Raw genomic sequence first — 13,255 nt, forward strand, 5'->3', positions numbered from 1 at the left:
CTCAACGCGCTGTCCGTGCGCACGCGCCAGCTGGACGCCTTCCTCATGTCCGTGCAGGTCGGACAGAACAGCTCCGTGCTGCTCACCGTGAGTACTCCTTTTGATTTCATTTAAGGAAATCATTGTTTTGTTTCGAAAATAAAATATGTTTCGCTATCAGTTGCTTAATCGCAATGAAAATATGCTTTTGATTTATTTAACTCCGTCGATTCAACTACTAATAAAATGTATGTCTTCACGTTTTCCAAACTGTCTTTAAATTGCATGTACACATTTAAGCAAAATTTATAACATATAATAAATATCTGTAAGAAGTCGCAGAGTTTTTATCTGTATTTTTGAAGTGAAACTTCTTTAGAATCGTTGTGATTTCAAACCTGATGCAACGGAAAAACGACAGGTAAGAGACACATATACAAAAATGTGTAGAATATAGCCGACAAAGAATGAGACAGAAATATACATACTATTTTATATATATTCATCTCATTCTATTGTCGATTTACTGAAGTTTCACTTCTATCGTGTGTAAATCACACACAGACCTTTTTTCTTCGGTTAAACATATCCCCATGCGCAATTTATAGCATAAAAGAAAAAGTCTTATTTCACTCAAAGGAGTTCTAAATGATTTTCTATCTCAGCTAAAATCCGGCCTCCTCCACTACGCCTACAATGGAGAAACCATGTTCCTACCATCCCCAACGCTGGCTGACGGCGAATGGCATCGCATCGAAATCAAATGGCTCGGAACCGATATATCGGTGGACATTGACTATGGGCTGAGGAACGCGTTGCTACCGATGCTGGCCAACAAGATACAGGGGCAATATATTGGGAAGATACTCATCGGTGGACCGGATACTACGGCTGGGATACTGTCCACGGACGTTGGATATTTCGAGGGATGTATTCAGGTAATTTATTTCCCACTGGTTTTTGAACTTCTCTAACAACATGTAGCATAAACATCATTCTAAGTATTATAGTATACATTTTTTGCCAATGATATATTTTGAAGGTATCTTAGAATTGTGGCCAGGTTTTATTCTTTTTATGTTAAATGTGCGTATTCTTATTATCGTTAGTTGTTATAATGTCTATAGTGTTTTTCTTTATAGGATGTTCGTGTGGGAACAGCACAGTCATTATTGAACAGACCAACTGTTAGAGAAAATGTGAGAGACGGCTGTCAATCTAAAGCTGATTGTATGCTGTCTATATGTCCACCTTATGTAAGTCTTAACGTTAATACAACTATTTTGTTTCGTTTGGTCTGTCATATGATGAGATAATACTTCCACTATTATCTATAGAAAATTTTTACTGTTTTGCTTTGCTTTTCGTATAAGAAACAAGAACTTGTAACTTACTATAATAAAAATTTATTCTTCATTTTATACCAGGAAAACTGGACAGCTTTTACTAAATATTTTTATTTAGTTCATATCGTTAGACTTTTTTTCACATATCCCGATTGAACAAAGCATTATAATACGTTTCGTCTCTCTCACCAAAATTCCCCTTTCCGTCAATCCCTTCATCTGGATGTATCTTTTACCGAATAATATTCACACAACAATTTTACAATTCACGTTATATAATGTTTGTTTCACGCTGTTTAAATAAATAACAAATAAACACCGTTCCAGAGCAAATGCGTGTCGAGATGGGACAGCACGGAGTGCGAGTGCGAGGCGGGGCGCGTGGGCCCGCAGTGCGTGGCCGCGTGCGAGCTGCGGCCGTGCGGCGAGCGCGCCGCCTGCGTGCCCGACCGCTCGCCGCGCGGCTACACGTGCGCCTGCCACCTCGGCTACACCATGCGCGGTGGGTGCCACACACATACGTGCCATACATGACGACTACATGTTGACTTGTGCTAATTTTTCATTTTGGGGTTGCTCTTTGATATACAGAGTTTCTCGCTTAGTGTCTTTTCTGGGAGAGATATAATGTATGTGGAGATGAGGAATGAAAAGGTTGTGATATAAGGTCGAATAAATGTGTCCGTTTGCTACTGTATTTATTTATTTATTTACTACTTTTTACGAAAGTTTATCATTTCTTAAAAATCAGCTTGCAATATATATATATATATAAATTTTTTTTTTACATTTTTAGAAAAGTGTCAGTGTTAATTATTTCATTATTTAGCTTTTTTATTAATTTATATAATTTGGCCTATCAGAGGGTGAATGCGTAGAGGAGCGCACGCAGGCGCAGTGCCCGGGCGGGTGGTGGGGCGCGCGCACGTGCGGCCCGTGCGACTGCGACCCGGCGCGCGGCCTGCACCCCTACTGCGCGCAGGACACCGGCCTCTGCCACTGCAAGGTATACACTGCACACGGAATGCTTTATATAACACGTGATAAATACAGTACCCGGTTAATGTATAAAGAACTTAATGTATACGGGAACATTAAATTCTTTATACGGTAACTGGGTTCCAGAGTATCTTATGCATTTTTTATTTAGTTGTAAATTTCAGGCTTTCAAGGTTTTCTTACAAAAAGTAGTGTTGAAACATGGTCAGATATTAATGCTATGCGGATTGTGGATAAAATATACCCTTTTTGTATCAAATAATCTAAAAACGAAACTATATTTGAATGTATTGTATTGAATTGAATGTATTTACCAAGTACCGTTACCGTGTCGCAGGAGAACCACTACCGGCCAGAGGGCTCGAGCGCGTGCGTGCCGTGCCAGTGCTACGCGGCGGGCTCGGCCAACAGCTCGTGCGGCGCGCGCGGCCAGTGCGCGTGCCGCCGCGGCGTCATCGGCCGCGCCTGCGACTCGTGCGACAACGTGTACGCCGAGGTCACGCCCAGCGCGGGCTGCGTCGGTGAGTGCGCACACACCCCCCCCCACCCCGCGCGCGGCCCCCCCGGGGTGACCACACACCCTTGGGAGTCGAGCACGCTGCGGCACGAATTGTACCAGCACGCAACGGGGAAATAGTGATACTGTGAAAAAAACAATGTCCTACCAGAACTATATTTTAACCGAATTAAATATGACCATATTGTTATCTGCACGATGATATTTATACATTCTTAAATTAATGTTAATTTAACAACACTAAAATCGTTTTTGAAACTAGCCTTAAAAAAAATTACAAAAACGTTTTTATACAAGCATGTATGAAATTTTCGAAAGCATAATATTTGTTATCGATTATTATTAAAAATATTTTATTCACATGTAAAAGGGTAGTAACTGAATCCTGCTCAATGTTGAATTGCATAAATCATCCCAAATTCTCTTTGCAGTTGTATACGATGGATGCCCGAAATCCTTTGCGGCTGGAGTCTGGTGGCCACGAACCAAATTTGGCATCGAAGCCATCACCGACTGCCCACCAGGTAGTATTCGTGATTTTTGCGCTTTATTCAATAGCTGACAGTTATTTCAGTAATACAATTTATAATTATTCATTCTGATTTAGGTTCCAGTGGAAAAGCAACGCGCATGTGCGATGAAAGCCAGGTAATACCATGGCAAGAACCAGATACCTTCAATTGTACTACATCCACGTTCTATCAGCTACGAAAACAGGTTTGTTATTTTAATTTCTCATATTTCAACATTATAAATTAAATTATATTCTGACAAATTTTATACATATTGGCTAATATGGCCTATACTCTTCACTCAGGAATCTCATACAAATCCAATGGGCGATTTTTTTTTAATTCGCTCTGTGTATTATAATATAGATAAATGGTTCGAACGTATTACATTAATCAGTCTCGAATGACATTTATGTATTTTTTACAATATGTTATGCCCTCACAGAAGGAAATCTCTTCAGTGGAAACATATACCTTCTAAAGATAATGATGATGATGCCATGTACAGATGTATTTTTCACTTTACCTACGACTTTCGACATACATTTATGTATTTTTTACAATATGTTATGCCCTCATGGAAGGAAATCTTTACGGTGGAAACATATACCTTCTGGACATGATGATGATGATGCTATGTATTTTTTACTTTACGATTTGTTAACATTGTAACACAACAATAACGAATCCCCTTTAACATTTCTAACCAATTTCAGCTGCACAAAATAGAAACAGGCGAACTAACAATGAACACGTTCGTGGGAGTCCGCCTCGCGGAGGAGCTGGCCGGCGCGTGCGCGAGCACGGCGCGCTTGTACGGCGCCGACATACTCGTGACTGAGGGCATTTTGCTCGAGCTGATACAGTACGAGTTGCGGCAAGCCGGATTGAACCTTACGCACAGTCAGGATAAGGACTATGTTCGAGTGAGTTGTTGAGATATTTTTTATTCATATAATTCTTTCAGCCCTTGCGCAGGGCGGAGTTATAACAGTCTTATTTATTTAATTAAGAACTAATTGCTTCCAGCTAAGGCGTCTAGTATATTGGTTAATGCTTATTTGTAATATGTAAATAGAGCTATGTGTATTTCTATTTCGTCTCTTATATATAAAATTCTCGTGTCACAATGTTAGTTACGTTATTCCTCCGAAACGGGTGGATCGATTCAAATGAAGTTTTGTGTGCATATCGGGTAGGTCTGAGAATCAGCCATCATCTAGTTTTATAACCTTAAATGATAAGAATAAGGCAGAACAGTATTTACCGGGTCAGCTAGTAATATTATAAGTGTGAAATTAACTCTATCTGTCTGTGTCTTCTTCACGCCTAAACAACTGAACCGATTTGGATGAAATTTGGCATAGAGATAGTTTGAAACACGAGAAACGATATAGTTTAGTTTCTGTCCCGGAAATCTTACGGGAACGCGACCTATGCGGGGAAAACGAGTGTTAAAGCCCGAAAACGTGGTTGAGTCTGTCCCGATTGCCAGATATATTTTTATGTTAGTTTTTAAGTTAAGTTTTAAGGTTTTTGTGGCAATAAAGCTTGTTCTGTCTTTCTTTCTTTCAAAAGATTGGACTGTCTATTGTTTCCTTTGAATTCGCGGGCAAAGCCGCCGGCGGAAAGCTAGTAACTAAACATATCCAAAAGCCATCATATCATAATCCACAATGACTTTCCCCACACAGAACATAATAACATCATCGAACACGATCCTCAACTCGCAATACCAGCGCGAGTGGCGGCGCGTCGGCGCGCTCACCGGCCGCGGCGCGGAGCACCTGCTGCAGCAGTTCGACAGATACATCTCCGTACTGGCCGAGAGCCAGCACGACACCTACACCAATCCTTTCGAAATCGTCACCAGTGATATGGGTAAGTGGTCTGAGATAATATTGTAAGGACATTTGTGCTTTTCTATGTATGTTTGTTATGTGCTCGCACAAAAGCTCTGGACTGAATTCGAAAATTCTTTCGCCATTGAAAAGTTGTATTGTCACTAAGTGACATGGACTAAATTTTGTTTTATTTTAATCCCGGGTCATGACCGGGTTAATCAATAATGAAATAAAAATGTTGAAATTTAACCGTTTATTTAAAACAAATTTTACAATTTTCAACGTAAATAGTTGGATAGAATTGACATTTCCTAAAACTAAAGAAGGTAGTTCTCAATTAGACCATTTTTTTCTTTAGCTTTTGTTACTCGATGATGTGATTGATGATGATGATGTGATTCTTTTCGTGTTACTTAGAAGTTGTAATTGAATAGAAATTTTTGTTAATTGGTCTAATTTTATCGTCTGGAGTGGCCCCCAAGATGATCGGTGTCTTTTTTTCATAGACAGACATAATAATACTGTGCTATTCTACATAAACAGAAAAGAATTTAGAAAAGCGCTTTTATTCGAAGTTATTTCTCATCTCCATTTTTTTTTTATTATAGTTTTCTTTATGCCAAATATACATATTTCTAATTTTTGGCATCTTCCAGTAATCGGCGTAGATATAGTGACAGCGGAATCCATATACGGCTTCGAGCCGACGCAGCTGAGCCGCTTCAATATCGACTCGTACACAACGGAGCGGGTAGTTCTGCCCGACACGTCGGCGTTCATACACTCTCCCATACAAGCCACCGGCCACTATGGGATCAACAGATCGAAGAGCAAGAAACCGTCCAGTCCCACCGTTTCGTTCCCCAAGTATAATAACTACGTGAAGAGCAGGAACAAGTTCGATAAGTATTCGAGAGTCCTGCTGCCTTTGGATTTGATTGGGATCAATAATGTTCAAGGTGAGTCTTTGTTCGAATGAGTGTACGTTGATTTTGCATGAGATGTATCCGCTATCAAATCTTGTTCAATGTGGGATTATCGTATCAGCATTATCAGCTTCTTCTTATCTTACCTGTGTGATATAAAATATTTTCAGCTATATAATTTATAAATTTTTTATTCATTTTAATGTTATCATTAACATTTGTAATAATTATAAAACACCTCATAATTAAGAATTAATATTCTGAATAGCTTCGCTCCAATTTTGTATATCATGTTGAAAATGAAAATACATTCAAACATACAAATTTCAACATTTCCACAGATAACGTAGAGACAATGTACGAATCCCGCGCAGTATTTTCCTACCTCCAATACTCGAGGAACACATCACAACTGATGCCATTGCGTATGGACGAATCAGTCAGCAGACGTTGGGGAGTTAATATCACTATAGGATCCCCGATTTTACAAGTTTCTTTATTCGTGCCTGAATACGTTTGGATCAAAGAGTCTAAGGATATCGAGGATACTTCTGATAATAATATAGAAGATGCCGATGGTGAGTATAGTAAATAATTAAATAATTTTAATTGTTGACCTTATTTTTAAAACAAATTTATAACTAACATTTTTTTCCTCAGGAATAACATATGTTAACAAAGGCCGCCCACATCCCACTCAAGTTAGCAATCATAACAGCAATAACAATAAAAACCCTTGGGGATCTAATGAAGGAAATGGTAACCAAGACAACCACGGCCCAATAGTCATTCAACCAGCATTCAAAAAACAGGAGAAATCTTCCTACACAGATGACAGTTTCCAAGAAAACGAGTCCACGTTTATGGCAGAGAAACTAGAAAGCCAACCTCAAGCAATGGCGTTGACTATGGATCAAAATGATGTTAAAAACAAAGATAGCAACGTAACCAAAGATACGGATAAAAAGTTAGTGTATAAAAGTCTAAACGGGATAAGACTGAAGAAGCCAATAAGATTGCAGATGTGGTTAGATATAAACAGAGAAACGTTTGGCTCGAGGACAAATCCGCAATGTGTTCATTGGTCAACCCTTCGAGGGTAAGGATTTATTTTTAAATTTCTCATTGTAACTTTTTAGACGTCTTTTTGAGAATATATTATTCGAATTTGACCTAAAATAATATAAGATTATGTAGTATGTAGTAATACAGATCCTAAAAAATAAGGGGTTTGACTTTCAGGATGGGTGAATGGTCTCGTGTCGGATGTCACACAGAGATAGACTACAACTGGTCGCCATATTCTAATGAACCGCTACTAATAAACTGTACATGCAACCACCTTTCCACATTTGCTGTTTTGGTTGACGAAGTTGATATAGAGGTATGTCCCTGCGATTGTATTTTGAAGTGATAACTTCTGAATGGATGGTAAACTGTTTCGTTACGTAACGCGTTACGGTAACAGTCTATCTGCCTTCCCTTTTACTGAGGCATACGGTAGATTAGTTTATGTCGAGCCTCCCGAGATGCACGCCATTTTAAATAGAGATCTGTTTATTTCAAGAATCATTGTAATATCCCACTTTTGAGTGTAACCTGTAAATAACAGTTCACTTAATAAAAAGTGCCCGAGCTTCTACTTTATATTAATGCATTTTATTATTATTTTTCAGTTCATTCCAGAACCATCTCTTCTAGAATCAGTGACGTCATACACAGGGTTCAGTATATCGCTCCCACTGCTGCTGTGCACGTGGGCGGCGTTGTCGCTCATGCGCGGCGGTGCGGCAACAGTGTCGAACTCTATCCACAAACATTTAATATTCTGCGTGTTTATGGCCGAGTTGTTGTATCTTATAGCACTGAAAGCCAGGAGTTCTTTGGTACAGAACGAGGTGAGATTACATTATAAAGAGGAAACATTTGTGTTTTTTGTATGTATGTTGGTAATGTTTTCACACAGAAACAACTGGACCTATTTCAAAAAGTTTTTCAGCATAGAAAGACGCATCTTTACCTAGAGTACTAGTGAAAGTTAATGTCAATATCTACATTAAATAAAATTTCTCAATGTATAATTTGCGCAGTTATTTACTTTTTCATAAGCTTCGGATTTAACTTTGTAAAAAAGTAGGAGGAATTCGGCAAATCTCAAGAACGGTTGCTATCTATTAATGTATCTTGTATAATGCCCCTTTTAAAAATATCTGCTGTGCTCTAAAATAAAGTTTATTAATAGTTTCTATTTTAACCATAACGTTTTTAAATGAAACCTGCAATTAACAATTATAGTCTTACTTATTACTTAGTCTTTCTATTCCCCTATCACTTGTACACGTACTGGCACCGTGTACAACCACACCACAACATTACCGATAAGCGGTAGTACTGTATACTGTATACTGGATAATGACGTTTGCGGATCTCGGGGGGGCAGTTCCTGTGCAAGGTGACGGCCATGTCGCTGCACTACTGGTGGGTGGCGGCGCTGGGGTGGGCGGCGTGCGACGCGTGGCAGGTGCGGCGGCTGGTGCGCGAGGTGCGCGACGTGAACCACGGGCCGCTCGCGCCGCACCTCGCCGCCGCCTACGCCGCGCCCGCCGTCGCGCTCGCGCTCGCCGCCGCGCACCACCAGCACCAGTACGGGAACGCGCTCTTGTGAGTACGCCGCCGATACTTACGACTATACTAATCAGCTCAACCAAGCAAACGATTTAAAGATAGTTCTTGGTCGGAATTATATCTTATAGATTTTTGAAATCTAAAATGTTTATATTAGTTGTACCATACAAATAAAACACAACGCATTTTATGTAGTATTTGTATATATAATGGAGCCTCCGAGCTTTTGCAATTTTTCACACAGTTGCCACCTTTCAGAAACTGTTCTTAGAGAGTGTACTCCCAGACTTTTAAAAGGTCAATGCTTATTATAATAAGTGTTAAATAATTTGCGACAAAACTCTTACTCGATGTATCCTATCCGCTATTCCCGTCGCAAGAACACGTGTCATAACAAATATGGACTCCCCAGTTGCTGGGTGAGCTGCCACGAGGCGGTGGTGTGGTGGGTGGTGGTGCCGGCGGGCGCGTACGCGCTGGCCGCCGTCGCGCTGCTCGCGGGCGCCACGCGCGCTGCCTTCACTGTCAGGGACCACGTCATTGGCTTTGGGAACCTCAGGTGAGCAGCGACTACCATAAGTCTTAGTACTTAGATTATTGGTATCTCCTACTTTGTGAAATTTTGTGAATTGTATAAAAATGACTATATGCAAAACTATTGATCGTCAGGTATATTGTAATAAAATATAATGCGTGTGTGTGCATCGCGCAGGATGCTGCTCGCCGTGAGCATAATCTGCCTGCCGCTGCTGTGCGCGGCGTGGGCGAGCGCGCTGATCCTGGGCAGCGAGGCGGGCGGGCGGCGCGCCGCGCTCAGCTCGCTGCTGGCGGGCGCCGTGGCGCTGCACGCCGCGGCCGCCGCGCTCGGCTACATCGCCTTCAACGTGCGCGTGCGCGACAACCTCAAGCGGTGAGCGGCCCTCTGCCTGCCTCTCTTGTGGGCGCGCGCTTGTCGTGCACTTGAATCCTATCAAACAGCAATAAGCTTTGTATTTTCTTGTGTTTTATTTTACGCGAGTATTATACTGTCAGTTTCCCCGTGACCATGCTCACTATGATGTATTCGAAACGTCGAATTAAATAATATAATGAATAAATCACGTTTAAAATCCGTTAAAACGTCTTTTATTTCTATATAAACTTTGTGTTTCGTGCAAAAATTAACTCAACACTATTCAACAGGTCGGTGCTAAGATGTCTCGGAAAGAAAGTTCCGCTCGCTGACACTTCAGTAATTATCAGCACTAGCGCTCAAAACCTATCACACACCAACCGGTGAGCATTCCATATTTAGCTTCATGTAATGAAGTCATAAAAAAGAAACCTGAAACACTGTATTTAACGTTAAAAATAGTATGTGCATTGAGTCTGTTTCATTCTATTGTAATTATAATAATTGCTTCTTGCTTTCGATCAGGTCTTCACTAGCATACCACAGTGGTACAGAAGCACGGCAACTGCGTAACATCGGTATCTCAGCGTCATCTACAACTTCTCGGTCAACTACAAAGACTAGCTCTAGTCCTTACAGGTAAATGATTTAAATACGTACACAATACACCTTTACTTCTATCACTTGTTCTGCAAATAAGTATACTGGTTTATGTTCAGTAGAAGCGATGGCCAACTCCGCCACACGAGCACGTCGACCTCTAACTACAACACCAGCGCCAGTGACATGCCGGCTTACTTGAGAGGCTTTGACTCCTCCCTTCATAAGAGAAAAGATGGTAAGTGACTGACAATCAATTTCTAAAAACTTTAATATAATAGATATTACAATTATATTGATATGTTACTTTTTGTTTTAGTACATTTTTCGTTTTGGTCCTTCGAGCTGGATTTAATTTTGTATCATTTATTTTAATTTTTCACTTCTTACAGTACAGTTGTTTTTATGTATGCAATCGATTATAAAAAAACAGCTTATTGGTTTATTTTAGTGATAATCATAGTTGTAAAAGAATTGTAACGAGCTGAAGCTTTTACTGTTATATATCTACATATTTTTATATATTAATTAGTCAAAACATATACACTTCTTCACTGATTTGATAAATTTTTATTCTAAGAGCGAAACGAAAACTTAAGCGAAGACTTGTTTTGTAATGGTTTTAAACCTACCTCTCATAAAGGGTAAATAACAAAATTATCACTTATGTCTCAAATAACAAAAATTTCTAAACTACTATATAAAGACGCAAAAGCTCAAACCTGTACCTCTAAATGGTTCCGCAGAGAATCGCCGCCGGCGCAAAGACACGGAGACGTCGCGCGTTGCGGGCGGGGCGGGCGGGGCGGGCGGCGCGGAGGGGACGGACAGCGACAGCGAGGCGAGCGCGCGCAGCCTCGAGCTCGCGTCCAGCCACTCGTCCGACGACGACGAGACCAGCACCAGGCGCTCCTCGCACCCGCCCTCTGCCACCAGTGAGTGTACAGACTCTATTTATGAACATTTGTGTTAACCGACTTCAAAAAAGGAGGTTGTCGTTTCGACTGTTGATTTTTTTGTTCCTTGCTTCGTTACCTGAGAACTTTCGACTGGGAAGCTAGTGCCTCCTGTGTGGGATGTAAATGGGATACATTGATCTAGTTCTGACAATATGAAGGTGGCTTAGCTTTGTGTTGTCTCACATGCTCTTACAGAATATTAAAGGAAATTATTAAATCCTGACGATGATAATTTGGAAAATCTATATAAGTATTGAGTATAAAATCTATAGAAGCATTTAGTAGTATATAACAATATCTATTTATACTATTTTGCTTAGTAATAATTATAATACAACCAAGTCCTTCCCCCTTTGTAGGAGAGCGCGGCAGCAGCGCGGGCAACAGCTTCCTGCCCAACATCACGGAGGGCGCGCCGCTCGGCTCTCCGCCGAGGTGGCCGGGACATATGAGAGAAGGTAACACTCATGGAAATTTCTAGAATTCCCAGAACACATTCTAGAGATTGTTTAAAGACAAACACTGTATTACGAAATTATTAAAAAGCCTCGTTCAATCATGGTTTATTATTCATTTGTGTTTAATGACCTGCATTGTTGAGGATAGGCGAGAATTTTGCGGACATTATTATTATGTTGACTCACCGTCACGTTGTATGAGTATTTTTTATTTGTTTGTATATTGTGTACACTTTTACTCAAAACGAACTATCTATTGATCGATATACTAAATATACTTTTCCTTTTAATAGGCGATGCCCGCGAGTCCCGCGAGTCCCGCGAGTCGCACGAGTCCCGCGAGGCGCGCGAGGCCCGCGAGTGGGGCGGGTCGCGCTCGCCGGTGGCGCTGCCCGACCCCGACCTCACGTCCGACGTGTTCCTGCGCTCGCGCCTCAAGCCCTCCATACTCGAGAACGTGCACGACACTTACGTGGCCAGCGTGGACGCGTCGCGGTTGCCGCTCGATAATAGGTATTATACACATTTCAACACACACAATAATATCCTAAAGAAACAAAAATAGTGTTTCTATTAAGATGGAGTGTTCTTTTCTATTCTTTATTATATTCTATATATACTTCATGCTTGACAATGTACACGATGTATAAGGTTAGCGTGGATAATTCACGGCTGCCGCTTGATACAAGGTATGGGTGCGTATACTCGTATAGTGAGATAGTAAATAATAATGGTAACCTGAAGATCCCGTGGTGTTTCAAGATTTTAGTTGAATAATTGTGCTTTTGTATAGAAAAGAAACAAAAGTAGGCCTAGATTTACTTTATTTGAAATTGGACCCATTTATACTTATAGATCTTTATAACATGTATAAATATGTTTATCTAATTTACAATATAAAATCTACACATCATAGTGCATATCATGTGCAAACAATAATGTATATTTTCATAACCCTTGCACTATATTAATATGGAGATTAATATGGAAAATAATTTTTTCCACCAAATTTTTCCATCCAGATACGGTATGATGGATGACGAGCTGATGTACGGAGTGCTCCCCACCGACACGGACAAACAAACCCCCTACGACCCGTCCTACCCAATGTCGCCCACCGTGTATCGCCTCCCCCACCCCTACGGCTCCAAGACCTACCTCTCCTCTAGAACCTCCGACTACGGGTACAGCCCTACAAAATACCTGAACACAGATGTATACGGATCCCGCGATGGCGTTACGCATGAAGGATATTCGAGGGAGCACGAAGGATATCCAAGGGACTTTAGGGATTCCGGAATCGCGACAATGCTGAAGAATGATTATCAAAGGAAAATGGAATATGGAGAATACACGGATAGGATGTCTGACGGCTCCGATAAGCACCATCCGCATGACAAATATCACTTCCCGTATACTGGTAAGTTGGTAGAACTAGGTAGTAGTATTCGTAGTTGTGTGCGTTTAATTGAAAAACAGCATTTCTGAGACACGACCTAATCTTCCGTGCAAAAAATATAGTTAGAAAAAAAGTGTGCGCCTCAGGACGCCTGTGAGCAGTGATAATTTAAGTAGGTTATAAGAGAAAGAGAAGCCAG

At 40.7% G+C, this 13,255-nt stretch overlaps 1 protein-coding gene across 1 annotated transcript in view; it reads left to right on the top strand.

The window, feature by feature from the left end:
• LOC119831578 (protocadherin-like wing polarity protein stan) overlaps window positions 1-13,255 on the top strand; it is a 120,766-nt gene that overhangs the window by 104,527 nt on the left and 2,984 nt on the right. The window contains 25 exon segments of the mRNA XM_038354992.1: window positions 1-87; window positions 645-917; window positions 1,122-1,235; window positions 1,653-1,827; window positions 2,189-2,331; window positions 2,662-2,845; window positions 3,273-3,365; window positions 3,449-3,558; window positions 4,070-4,279; window positions 5,048-5,234; window positions 5,854-6,156; window positions 6,465-6,701; window positions 6,784-7,222; window positions 7,366-7,507; window positions 7,800-8,021; window positions 8,564-8,784; window positions 9,161-9,307; window positions 9,461-9,658; window positions 9,931-10,023; window positions 10,166-10,279; window positions 10,360-10,478; window positions 10,987-11,175; window positions 11,559-11,657; window positions 11,951-12,170; window positions 12,680-13,077. The exon segment at window positions 1-87 is cut by the window's left edge and continues 18 nt beyond it. Of these exon segments, the coding sequence (XP_038210920.1) occupies window positions 1-87; window positions 645-917; window positions 1,122-1,235; window positions 1,653-1,827; window positions 2,189-2,331; window positions 2,662-2,845; window positions 3,273-3,365; window positions 3,449-3,558; window positions 4,070-4,279; window positions 5,048-5,234; window positions 5,854-6,156; window positions 6,465-6,701; window positions 6,784-7,222; window positions 7,366-7,507; window positions 7,800-8,021; window positions 8,564-8,784; window positions 9,161-9,307; window positions 9,461-9,658; window positions 9,931-10,023; window positions 10,166-10,279; window positions 10,360-10,478; window positions 10,987-11,175; window positions 11,559-11,657; window positions 11,951-12,170; window positions 12,680-13,077 (4,717 nt within the window).

The sequence above is a fragment of the Zerene cesonia genome, chromosome 13 (assembly GCF_012273895.1).
Source record: "Zerene cesonia ecotype Mississippi chromosome 13, Zerene_cesonia_1.1, whole genome shotgun sequence".
Classification (NCBI taxonomy): Eukaryota; Metazoa; Arthropoda; class Insecta; order Lepidoptera; family Pieridae; genus Zerene; species Zerene cesonia.